The 13,866-nt window shown below is 38.6% G+C and overlaps 1 protein-coding gene across 1 annotated transcript; it reads right to left on the reverse strand.

The window, feature by feature from the left end:
• Window positions 1-8,881: 8,881 nt before the first annotated feature.
• On the reverse strand, window positions 8,882-13,343 carry LOC139193970 (bZIP transcription factor 17-like). The gene is made up of 2 exons (XM_070817920.1): window positions 11,388-13,343; window positions 8,882-9,566 (listed from the first exon to the last, which is right to left on the reverse strand). The coding sequence occupies exons 1-2, from the start codon at window positions 13,210-13,212 to the stop codon at window positions 9,124-9,126; spliced, it is 2,268 nt and encodes a 755-aa protein (XP_070674021.1). The 5' UTR covers window positions 13,213-13,343; the 3' UTR covers window positions 8,882-9,123.
• Window positions 13,344-13,866: the final 523 nt, after the last annotated feature.

Genomic DNA, 13,866 nt, shown 5'->3' on the forward strand with positions numbered 1-13,866 from the left:
TGAAGCCCCACAAAAGACAATTCTGAAAGAGGAAACTAACATTGCAAGCAGCACTACATCATCAGCTCTTCAAATTTAATATTTTTGTTAATCTTTAATAGCTCTATATTACATTCATTGGTTTTGCCCATACGTTGAGAATTCCCTTTGAATGAATACTTCAATGACTTGAATGCATATTTAGCTACACTTCCCATACAGTAGACGCCATAGTTCAATTTTCTAGACCAGCCATTAATATCTATTATTGAACATCTGCAGCCGTCAGCCTTACAATTTTTAATGTGTACAATGTCACAAAATCTACTTATAACATAAGTTTTTGGAACCTACAAATAACCAACATACAAAACAAAATTAATAAAAAAAACCAATAGAAAAAAAAAAAAACACTAGCAAATAAATAAAGCATATGTAACACTGCAAGTTGAAATTATCGGTCATTTCATATTTAAGATAACTTACAGCCACTTCAACAACATCAGCAAAGGTACGATTCCCTGCTTCAAATTTAAATATTTCATAAAGGCAACATCACCCCGGTTATAATGGCACTAGGAGCTGTAGATGAGAGGATTTTCACGTATTTCCCAAAACTTTTTTTAGGATACGAAACTAAAAAAAAGAAACGAATAAGTGAAATAAACGGAAATTGTTGCAAAATAAACAATTAAAAAAAGAATAATAGAAAATTACTATTTGTAGAGTTCAGATTAGTAATCCTTGCATCAAAAGACATTAACATACCTTTAGGCAAAACAATTGCACACAAGACTGTGCCAGTGCCAGCAGAATCAACAATCGTCTAAAACACTTTACTAGAAGCTGAAAAAGTAACTTAATTAAAAAATCATGAGTATAAAATAGGAAGTAAAAAAATTCACCAAATTCATTGTCATCGATTTAAAAAAGGTTATCTGGAAATTCATTATCATAATTTTTCACATAAAACAGACTCCTTAATAACAAAGTGAATTTCTATTTTGAAAGAATTTTAAGGAAAGGAATTTACATACTTATAGTAAGTTGATTCAATCAAATAAAAACATTTTTATAACAATAATTAATAATCTACGAGCCATCACCAATTTTCATCATCGAAAAAGTCTAAGCAAGCAATGGAAACGATGACAGTGAAACTATGAATCAAAATTAGAATGAACAGAAATAAGTATAACAAAAATGATAACTAATACAGATTCAAGAAGTATTATAACGATGTAAAATGACAACTGAAAAGTACCAAGCCAATGCACAAATAATGTGCAAATCAAATAAAATTAAAAAGCTAACATAAAGTTCAAGACTACCAGACTGCTGGACAGAAACCAATGAGTGCTGGTCAAGAATTAATATTATTTTGGGTAATTCGAACCCGAAGTTTTGGGAAAGTTCTTATTGGTGCATGGATAATTATACAACAAATGGTTAAGTTGTTATATATATATATATATGGTGGCATTGAATGGAGACGAATTGGGTTGTATAGAAAGCAATAATTGTCAAGACTTAAAATGATGATTTTTTTTTAAAGTAACCGATATTCAAGCTGCTACTTCGCTTGTTACAAAATAAATGGGAGGACATAGAAAAATATTTTTTTCTTCCATTTATAATACAACATGTGCAGTACTCTTTAAATACTCGTTACTTATAAAAATTTCTCCAATAGTCACTCATACCATAATAAGGAAATTTTGTGATTATTCCTTAAAAATAGGTATGTATTAAAAATGTCATCATTAATTATATTGGGCACCAACGCTAGAATACTCGACAATTACTGAAAGAGGTAGATTATCACGCACACGAAAAACATAGGTGTACAACAATATCGTGCTAGCTTGACTCGACACATTTAAGACCGGCCTATTTATGTTCATGTTGGTCCAATCCTAACAATTATATAAAGATGGAAAAAAAAAATATGAGTAACATGTTGGGCTGGCTCAACCCGACACATTTAAGATTGCGCCAATCATGTTCTTGTTGGCTCAATCCTATTACAAGATAGTTTTAGTCCATACAGCCTACAGGGTCGTAGTTGTGTCATCATGTCATGTTATGATTTGATGAAGACGCAAACACTACTACAATATTAGCTTTAAGTGTCGGATGATGGTGGTGGTTAATGAGTCATTCTGTCGGATAAAAGATATCTGACACATAATTTAGTTAGTGTCGGATAAAAGTAAATTTATGTCGCATATAACCGACAGTAATTACAGTCGGATATTTACTGTTGTATTAAACCGATACAAAATCTTTATAACCGCCAGGAAAATTGATTTCCTGACGCTGGCAATTCTGTCGGTTTGTATATCCGCCACTGCACCCAGTTTCTGTTGGATTTTGTTTAATATCCGACAGTAAGAGCTGTTTTTTCTCGGTTATAATAGCGACATTATTAAATGGTTTTGTAGTAGTGAAAACTTATAGGCTCAAACATTCAAACCACTCCATTCTGGGATCATCCTCTTGGTTCTACTACATAAATACAAAGGTGATTAATTTAAACGAATCCCATCTCCAAATAGACCTCAATTTGTTTGAAAGGTGGGGTGAGAACGGGGTGGTTGTTTCAGGCACAAAATTTACTCTCTTTGCTTCCAAGGTGTACATAGTGATACACAAAGCATTCATGTCTTATTTTTTTATGAACTACTCAACGAAACCCGCTAAACAAACTGCGGTCTGGCTTGGACCTCTGCTATAGCATAGGAGATGTGCTGATGACAAAGAATGGTAGAGCGATAGAGTTTTGGTGCCAAAAGTGATCTTCCACTTGTATAGAGCCAATCTTGATTGAGCTCAACAAGGCTGCAAGTTTTCAAGCTGATGAGGATTTGCAGGAGTTCTGCATGATGATAGGGTTGGCGGACGCATTCGGATGAACGATCTCATATATGTACTCAGCAGAAGATTTAGTATTAATAAATTTGCATTATATAATTACTACTTAATTACTTACATTCAATCTTGATTAATTACCGAGTTAGGAATCATGCATGATAAGTTCATTACTCGGTAATAAGCATAAAATTTGTGCTACAACTGATTGGTTATCATGCATCCCACCATTGTATATCTTAGTGTAGAACATGCCCTGAAAATTCGTGAGCACGAGCATAAACAATGTTTGAGCCAATTTAAATGATTCGGGTTAAGTTGGGTCGATCTGTTGTACATTCATTTATATATTTTGTTATCAATTTCATACCCTGGTCTGTTGAAAATTCATACGAATCATTTCATAATATGATGATATTCACGAGGCGTATTTAATGATTGCTAAACACATAGAATGTTCCTTTTGGTTTTGACCGTTCAAGGAACTTTTTAAACCGAATGTGTAGCACGATTAAGTTCCTAATCCTTCCAACCTGTAATCATATCCAAAACAAAAAACGTGTTATTAGTTTTACATTTATTATTTATTTAGGACACTTGATTAATCATGGATTTACCTATTTTTAGGTTTCTCAAGAAACTTTTGCATTGGCTTATTACGACAAAGTGGTATTAGCTGCTGCTGCTGGCAAAGTTCATTCAATATGTTATCCGCCTGCACAACAAAACCCAATAAATTAGAAACTGACTACCAAACTAATTAAACAAAAAAAAATTCTAATCCATAAAGAAGGGGAAGAAGAACAAGAACCTGATTGGGAGTGACATTGAAAAAATAGACAGTGCCTTCATAAAAAATTGTCAACGACTTTGTTTCCATTAGAAAGGAAAACCAACGTTCTTATTGGGTTGGGGGAAGGGAGAAGGAAAATTGGTGTTCTTATTCACAAATTAGTCTCGTAGTTTTGCTTTTGTAATATAAATACCATTTTTAAATATTCAGTTGACATATAATTGCATACAATATGCATACTGATTTTAAATAATTCATGTTGAGTTGACTTGACTTGTTGTACAACTCATATCTATATTTTGTATACACTTTGTTTGTACCATACTTAGGGTCTCCGTGTTTAGACCTAGTACAAATACTCGGGGGACTCAAATGTAATTATGTAATAAATGGAGGGGCAAATATGTAATAAGTGAGGAGCTTTTATTCTATAAAAAGGTCTCCTCACCCTCACAAACCTCAAGCCTGACTCTCACATAACAAGGCTCTCACCTTCACAATCCTCTCACAAACAGAGAAATACAATATCAATGTGGATATAGCCCAAACATTGGGGTGAACCACGATACATCTTGTGTTCTTTACTTTCTTGCAGATTCACGGTCGGATTTATGTTGTTCCAAGACCTCTCCGGTTTTGTGCATCAACATTTGGTGTCGTCTGTGGGAACGACACGAAAAGCTGTGTCGGTTCTCTTTTATTTTTTCACCTCCACCGTGAATCTGCAAAATCTACAAAATCTACAAAATCTACAAAATCAACACTACAAAATCCGTAGAAACCCAGAACCTTCTTAGGCTTTTCCAGAAAACCCCCACAAACACAAAGCCACCAGGGCCATATTCCTCACTCTCTCTCTTGCCTTTCACTTGTCTTCCTCACTCTCTCTGCTCTCACTTACAAAAATGGCAGCCATGGCCGAACGCCACCTAGCTTTGTTTCTCACTTGCAGAACGCATCCAACAAGATCAGCACTTGGAACTCCACCTCCGTTGCCCCGTGCACCCTGGCTCGAGGAGAATCGTTTTCTCGGTTCAATTTCAGGTCTGATATGCCGAATCTGCAACACCAACTAGAGTTTGCAGATCTGAGCATGCAGAAGGTATACCAAACAACCAACTGAAGTTTGATGAGGTTCCCTCATCGCCATCAACGGCGTTTTCGAAACAGGGTGGGTTTTGCTTCACGGTGCCAATTTCCTGGTGTCTCGCCACTCCCAGAGCCTCTTCTGCCGCGGCTGCTAGTCTCCCACGTCGTGGAAGGCCTCCGGCGAAAAGCTCGGCCACACCTTTTTGTGCAAAAGCTGCGTTCTCCCAGACAGAGGCAGAGACGATGACGACAAGAGCGCATCGAACAGCGAGCAGTCTGCGACTGCTTTCAACAACAGTATCGGGTCTTCGCTCCTAGATCGCCGATCTCAACGGTTTAGGATCTTCATCACCAGCGTCGTCGGGGGTTATCTGGTGGGTCGGCAAATTGGGTCAGTTTCGTTCTCGGTGGTTTGGCACGCGCACCTCCGTGTCCACGGGACGGAGGTGGCGATTAAGGAGATCGCAACGGGGTGGCTGAACAAGAAGTTGTATGAGAGTTTAACGTCGGAGATTTTCATACTGAAGAAGATTAACCACCCGAATATTATTCGGTTGCACGATATTATAGAGGTTCCTAGGAAGATAAATCTTATTTTAGAGTATTGCAGGGGTGGTGATCTTTCTATGTATATACAACACCATGGAAAAGTGCTCGAAGCTCTTGCAGAGCACTTCATGCAGCAGCTAGTCGCTGGTCTGCAAATGTTTCGTGACAACAATCTTATACATCGGGATCTCATGCCACAGAATCTCTTGCTGTCCACCAATGACAACAATTCTGTCTTGAAGATTGCAGATCTTGGATTTACAAGATCCTTGCAACCTCAAGGCCTTGCTGAAACCTTGTGTGGTTCACCACTTTACATGGCTCCAGAGATAATGCAACCTCAAAAGTATGATGCAAAGGTAGATCTTTGGAGTGTTGGTGCAATTTTATTTCAACTCGTAACTGGGAGAACCTCACTTATGTATTGAGGAAGAAAAGCCAGTTGTCTACGGTCAAAGTTGGAAGCAGCTGAATTGCGTCTAAAGTTTTGGGATGATCTCAATAAGTTATGGTATGTTCTGCTTGAGGAGAAAAACATGCTGATGACTCAACGCTAGATGCTTCATGCCCAGAATCTCCGGTTTCCCAAACAGCAAAAGCCGTCCGTCGACGAGTTGTGGTACTTCTGCTGCCGTTCAACGACTTGAAGCTACTTTTGCTTTTGTCGACCACCAAAGAAGATGCCCACACTTTCATCATGCATATTCCCATTCTTTGAGAAAGCCAGAGAAAAGCAAATGGGTGATGTCGGAAAGGTTGTCCAAGCAGCTGTCACTTTAGAGAAAGGAATATTGCCCTTTCACAGCTGGAGTATACTGACCTTTACAACCAACAAGCGGAAGTGAAAAGCATGGCACACCCATACCCATTGTTGTTGATGAATATTTTATTAAGTTATCTTTTGCAAACTGGAGCAATTATTGTATAGGAAGGTAGCATGCTAAAATAATGGGCTGGAATGTTATGTGGAGAGCCAAGGCCCCTATGGCTCCAAATTTATTCGGCACCCTGCCGCTATTATCACCAACTAGGTGATCAAAAGTACGCCCAGTACTCTAAAATTATTCGGCAACCTGCCGCTATTATCACCAACCAGGTGATCAAAAGTACGTCCAGTACTCTAAAATTATTTGGCAACCTGCCGTTATTATCACCAACTAGGTGATCAAAAGTACGTCCAGTACTACAAAAATATACATGAGCATCACTCATGTCAATCATACATAAACATTCATGGGCATCATTCATGTCAATCAACATAAACATTCATGAGCATCACTCATGTCAATTAGCTTCAAAAGCTTCATTTACAGAGCTCAAGCTTCGAGAGCTCCAGCTTCAAAAACTTCATTTACAAAAGCTCCAGCTTCAAAGCTTCACTTGCAAAGCTTCACCTACAAAGCTTCAATGCAGGGTATACAAATACCATCTCTGAATAACCGCCACTTCGGCCCATACATGAATTCAATTTGAAGTCTCCAACTAACATACCCTATTGACTGAAAACTTGGGGGACTACACTATGTACCTTATATTGGGCTTCCGCAATTGGGCCTCATGAAAAATACTTAGGGGACTTAGCCCATTATTTATGTATTGAGGAGCGAGCCCTTATTCTATAAAAGGGACTCCCTCACCATCATTAGAGAGCATCAACTCTAATCTATCACTTATGTATTGAGGAGTGAGCCCTTATTCTATAAAAGGAACTCCCTCACTTTCATTAGAGAGCATCACATCACTTATGTATTGAAGAGCGAACCCTTATTCTATAAAAGGTACTCCCTCACCATCATTAGAGAGTATCGCCGCCTGTTGAGCAACCGTCTCGCCGCTAGCATCAACTCTAGCCCATCATTTATGTATTGAGGAGCGAGCCCTTATTCTATAAAAGGGACTCCCTCACCTTCAATGTCGTAAGCCGAGCCAACCAAGGCAACATAAGCCACAAGCAGAGCAGCCTCGCAACATGTGCTACTTTTAGTTGAGCATCATTTCAGATTAGGCACCGCCGTATATCGAGCATCAGTTTTAGACGACATCTAGTTACTTCGGCCCACACATGGACTGAATTTCAAGTCTCCAGCCAAAAGACTCTCTTGACTGAAGACTTAGGAGATTACTGTTTGTTCCATACTTAGGGCCTCCGTATTTAGACCTCGTATAAATACTCGGGGGACTCAAATGTAATTATGTAATAAATTGAGGGGGAAATATGTAATAAGTGAGGAGCTCTTATTCTATAAAAGGGCCTCCTTACCCTCACAAACCTCAAGCCTGACTTTCACATTACAAGGCTCTCACCCTCATAATCCTCTTACAAACAGAGAAATACAATATCAGTGTGGACGTAGCCCAAACATTGGGGTGAACCACGATACATCTTGTGTTCATTACTTTCTTGCAGATTTACGTTGTTCCAAGACACCTCTGGTTTGCGTACAATATGCGTATTATATAATTGGGCCAGTTGTAAATAATTCATATTGAGCTAACCTAACCCGTTATACATTCATATGTATATTTTGTAAACACTTTTATACCTCCGTTGTACACTCATATGGTCCTAATTAATTAAACATCTCCAATAATGCAATCAAAGTTGAAACAAGAAGAAGATAAAAACACCCCTTTTACATGTTTCTAACACATTATTTAAAACACAACACGTTACATCTTTTCTTTCTACAACCATGGTTGAACTTGCCTTTGATTTGGCAATCAAACTCACGGAGAAGCTAGGCTCCCTTGCTTACGAGATTTGCTCGGCATGGGGGGTAAAATCTGATTGAGAAATCTTGAGCGCACAATGTCCAACATCATAGACGTGTTCTTGGATGCCCAAGTTAGACTTAGGTTTGAAGGAAAAATATCAAGCCCAACCAAATACTTTACGATAGGCCACAAACTTTATTGCAAATGGGCCTATTACTAAATCAAAGTGAAGTAGATTACCATCTTGTCCTCAAATTTATTTCTTCTAGGATTTTACAAGGTTCGTTAGAGGCTTAGAGCTCGGGACTCACTTTAAGGGGGTAGGGTTTTAGAAGTTTTGTCAAAGTACGGAGTTGATCATTTTGGGTTTAGAGTTTTGGAATGTGTTTAGGAGGAGCTTAGGTGTGAGAACCCGTATTTATGGAATACGCTTAGAAGTTATTTGTTTAGCTTGTGGGATTTGTACTATAAATTTGGGTTGTCCCAAATTGCTAGGGTCGGCATCACCTAGCAATCCTTTTTTTATTTTTTTATTTTTTATTAAAAGCGAGAGCTTTGTGCACTGAGTACGACCTTTTTATTTATTAAAAACACTTTTTACAAAAAAAAAAGTTTACCACACACACCCTTAACAACACTTTTACAAGAAAAAGTTTACCACATACTTAACAACTTTATTTTACATTTCTTTTATTTTCACAATACAACAAAAACAGTTTCTTAAAGAGCAGCAATATCAAACTAGCCCCCAGACGTCTCGATTCTCAGTCCTACGTATTTTCAACTGTTGGTTTCTGCCACTTGAGAACCACAAGTGTCCCTTCAGAAATGGCTACGAAAATACTTTTTCATCGTCATCAATAACAAAAAACAGTGCGAAACATATGCGTGCACAAGCAAACTAATGATAATTATTCTTAAACATGTTTCCTAACACAGGAAGGGCATACAACCAAACCTTCCACAGTAAGTTAAAGCCCTCTCTTGTACGGGCAATCAATTCTTCTTCTGTTTATATACAAAACTGGCCTTTTTTTTGTGTGTTTGGGGTGGGGTTGGGGGAGCTTCTAGAATTAGTAGAAATAGTTGTCGTTGTCATTCAAAACTCCAAAGCCGCTTCTCCATGTTCAAGTAGTCACCAGGTGAGGACCAGATCGAGGGAGCACGCATGAGTATGTGACATATTTCACGCTGTCTAAAAGCACTACAACGAAAATTCGAGAAAGTGACTTCGGCTTGATCATGCCATCCACATCAATATCACCAGCCTCTCTAGGATCAACAAGAACAGAGACAACCATGGGAGAAACCGATCTACTATCGGGCAGGGTGTTGTTCTGTTGATTTCCCTTCACATTTTCTTCGGTGACGTTATGACCAGATCCAGCAAGGGGAATTGGGAGACCATGGAGGATCCTTCTGTTCCTTCCCCTGTTCAGCTCTGTAGTATTCTGACGGTGTTCAGAAACATTTGAAACTGAAGATGCAGGTATTATACCTCCTGAAGAGGTAGCAGCTGAGACATCGAACTGAAACACTTCAGTGCACATTCCAGAACTCAGCATTGGTCCTGCAGAATATTTAAGAAATCAATAACGTAGTTTGTATCAAAGTGTTTATGTGAGCACCGACAAAGGAAGTACAATGAACATAAGGAATTAAAGCAAACATAGTAGGGTACTAGAAAAAGCAACAGACGCAATGTCATATATGAATGCATCCTGCGGTTTAACATATAAATCTTCCAGACCATCAGTAAAAATCATGCAGTTCACACTCCAACCCATAAAACTAAGATAATATATATATTTCCTATACCCATTTACCCACTTGTACTTATGGAATACTTGGTGCAAAACTGAGCACAATGGTGTTCTAGGATGCATACAACCAACCCCACTTGGAGGAGGCTTTGTTGTTGTTGTTGTTTGTACTCAGCCATTGACCCGAAAATAATAAAAAAATTTCAAGTCCAAAATTCTTATGAGAACATGCATCCCACAATGAGGCAAAATATCATATGAGAAAATGGAATCCCAAAACAAGCATACATACCAGTGAAATATTGAAGAGAAGGTAAAGAAATAGTTGGAGAAAATTGTAGATTTAATATAATCATACCAACATGTAGAACACGAATAATAAAACATTTTTCTTTTGAGGAGAATTTAACAAATAATTTAAAAAGTCTTCTTTTGTAGACAAACAGGAATTAATCAAATTGACGTGCTGTACAACTTCATTTCAAAGCTAAGATGGCCAAAACAGCCACTAACAACAACTAATCATTTAAGTCCAACAGAAAGATTAAATTCAGTTGAGGATATCTTTAAGTTTACTAAAAGCTTATGTCCCTAAACACAAATTTTGCATGTTGCATGGAAAAAGGTTACTACACCTCAACCGAATTGACAAGTTCCACTAATATGACATAAACCAAAAAAGAAAACAATATGATGCAAATAAAATTTATTACCAGGTGACTGCTAGGGAACTTATATCTATCTGTGGTATCTCAATTTGGGGTTGTAGGTAGTTTTGTGTCCAATATATATATATATATATATATATATATATGGAACTTACCAGAGGATGACTAGGGGAGCTAATTGCCTATCTGTAAGATACCAATCTGAGAGAGTAAGTAGGTATGTGTCTGAAGCACAACTATTACTATTGACATTGAGCTTACTCTATATTTGATGTCCACAATTTCTAAGACTTACAACTTGTAAGTTACAACAGATGCAAGGATGAATAACCTGTCAGACATACCTTCAAGCATAGTTAAAGCTCAAATCTAAGTATATAAAGTCGAACTTCAACCCAGACAAGTACACTAACAATACAACACCCCAACTACTTGACAAGTAGCTGTAATTGGAAACTGGATCCAGATCTCATCACACATGTACCAACAAAACACACTAGTCCAGGCACATAACGACTTTTTCAAAACAGCCAGGTACAAGGTTAATCATGTCACTGATCATAGAAACTGGCTCATAGCCTCACACAATTTTTTTATACCTACTGCAAACAAAAGTCAATTTTCCTAATTTTTCCTAATTCAATGCTCATGACTTATCTACCCAAAAGAAAACTCAAAACAAGAGCTTCATCTCACAATTCATCTACCCAAGTGATATTTCCTTACTAGCATGATTAAACTAAACTTATATTTACTACGAACTACCAATAGGTCCCCTCAAACTTAGCTGCACAACTATTACCAACACTGATGAAAATAATTTCGACTTCACTTGTTGATCTAATGAAAATGCATGGCAAATAGTCAAAAAAGAAAACCAACCATAAACGTGTTAGGCATCCACTAAGTGCACATATACAGAACCTAACACAAAAGAGAAACCAGGTGCAATGTTATTACCTGCAAGACCTTCACGGAACCACTGTTGCAGTTTACCATCAGCTGAAGTTGACTTCATATGATCCTTTGGAACATCAGTTGAACCACTTGTAAGAGCCTTGTGTGGTCCAGCAGAACTTCTGTATAAGGAAGCATGAATCCCTCTGTTCCCTCCCGGTTTAGGAATAGCTAATGCTGAAACCAAATCTTTAGCCACAGCCAAACCAGTCTCTCTACTATTCTGCCTTTCAAAAGGCTCATGGGAAGCCATAGCTTTCTCACTGGCCAGGACCGAATGTATAATCAAGTTTCCGTCAATCTTGACAAGCTTCTCATTTCTTGGAACATACAAAGAAGCCACAAGTGGCTCACTACTAATATTGTGCAGACGAGCAAATTCATCAGAACCCGGTACAGATCGTGACCCTTGTTCTTTCGGCATATTTCTTGTATGATGACCCCTCTCATGAAGAATTTTGTTAGAGACATCGAATTTCCCACCAGATATGCCCGAGGATATAATTTCTTCAGATGCGTTCAAATGACCGTGAACATTCAAAAGTCTCCCTCTGTTTTGACCATTGAACCTATCATGAACATAAGAAGACCCACCAAAACCTCTATCCATTACACCACTAAAGTTAACATTCACCATAGGAACAAGCCCACCAAAAAGCAAGATAAAAAACAACAGACCCAGAAAACTAATACTAGCAACCTTCTTAGTTCTACCCTCACTCTTCTTACTTTCCGACATTTTGGACTTGGGCGCAGCCGCTGGCTGCTGGGATTTCAATCGAGGAATTGGTAACAAAAGGGACTGGGACCCTTGTGGCTTCGTCACATAGGGCGAATATGGCATCCATGGATAAGCCATCGGTGGCATGGGAGGATGCGGGTGCATCCCTAAATGTGGTGGCGGTGGCGGGCACATGGTGCCACCGCTGCTCAAGTGCTGCTTCAAAGTAGCATTCTCGGCCATAACATAAGAAATCCTATTATTCAAATCAGCAATAGTGGAATGCATAGCCCTCACCTTGTCCTCCAGCTCCTCCACATAATGCTTCTTCCTCTGCCTAGAAAGCTGAGCACTTTCTCTGTTCCTCATCAATCTCGCCTTCCTCTTCTCCTCCTCACCGTTCGCATTTGCACCCACATTCACAGAAGCAGAATTGTTGTTATTGTCTGACCTCCGATACTTGGCACTTCTTGACTCCACGTTACCTTCGTCGCTATCTTTCTTCCTCTTCACAAGGTAATTTTTCGCCATTTCATCCTCCTCCTTAACCTTCTCATCATCTGAACTGCAAATCGCATTGGAAGAAACAGTAACAGAATTACCCGAATTGCCCGAATGCGAGTCCACCGCCTCGGAAATCCCAGAGCCCTGAGACGACGCAGGCCCACCAGAATTCTCCGAACACTCATTCGATGACGCCGGACAATTCAGAAACCTGGAAACGTCCAGACCCCCCTTATCATCGCCGGAAACCATAATCGCGGAGCTACCCGATTCCGGAGATCCCGAATTCGACTCGGCCGCGCCGGGATCTAAGCCGTCGGGCAGTAGGAAGTCCTCGGTCACCGACGGCAGGTAGAGCTTGTCCAAGTCGTCGAAAGTGAGCTCGAAGTCGCAATTGTCATCGGGACCAAACCCAAAGCCAAGATCGGACATGAATTCATCGGAGGTGACGGCGGCGGAGGCCATGCAGTTGTCCGATGAGAAGAATTCAGGGTCGAGAGGAGGGATCGGGAGGGACTCCATCTCGGAATTGAATTTGAAATCGATGTGATCCGGATGGTTAGCCGAATCGGGGCCGGCGTGCGGTTCCGCCGGAAGCGCCATGTTAGGGTTTCAGAGAGGTTTGTCTGAGAATTTAGAGAGAGATGGAGAGAGGGGTAAAGAGTGCGTTAACGAGGCAGAGCGGAGTCATGTTACAATTAAAACCCAACGGTTTCTAAAAGTTTATTATTTTGAGAACTTTAACGAAAACTTGTATTATTGATTTTAAAGGAAAATTATATTTTTATATTAAAATTTTAATTTTAGTATTTTTTATTTTATTTTTTATTTTATTTTTATCATTAAAATTTAAAAATTTTAAATATTTTTTATTTATTTTCTTTATTATTTAATGAGAATTTGTCAGATTTGGTTACCAATTTTGTTTTTAAAGTGAGATTTTAATGCCACGTGTACCGGATGTTGTGTCTGGAAACTTCCCTCTTCCTTTTACTTCGTTCACGCGGGAGGGTTGGTTTGCCTTTTGACTCAAGCTATTAGATCCATTCTTATTTTTTGGATTAATTACAATACTAGTTATGAGGTTTATCGAATTTTCACAAAATCTCTTATTATTTGAGACATTATGCTAGTATTCTTCAAGTTCTATTCACTTTCACATAAATCCTTGACTCAAAATTTTGCTAGTAAATTGACAACTTTACCCTCATAACTAATTAATTAAATAATAAATAATTACATTAGAAAAAGAAAATA

This window comes from Malus domestica, chromosome 02 (genome assembly GCF_042453785.1).
Source record: "Malus domestica chromosome 02, GDT2T_hap1".
In the NCBI taxonomy this organism is placed as follows: Eukaryota; Viridiplantae; Streptophyta; class Magnoliopsida; order Rosales; family Rosaceae; genus Malus; species Malus domestica.

Excerpts from the sequence above, each read along its gene's own strand:
- LOC139193970 (XM_070817920.1), bottom strand. The coding sequence starts at position 13,212 with ATGGCGCTTCCGGCGGAACCGCACGCCGGCCCCGATTCGGCTAACCAT. Across the intron at positions 9,567-11,387 it reads GTTCCGTGAAGGTCTTGCAG|GACCAATGCTGAGTTCTGGA; the intron begins GTAATAACATTG and ends AATATTCTGCAG.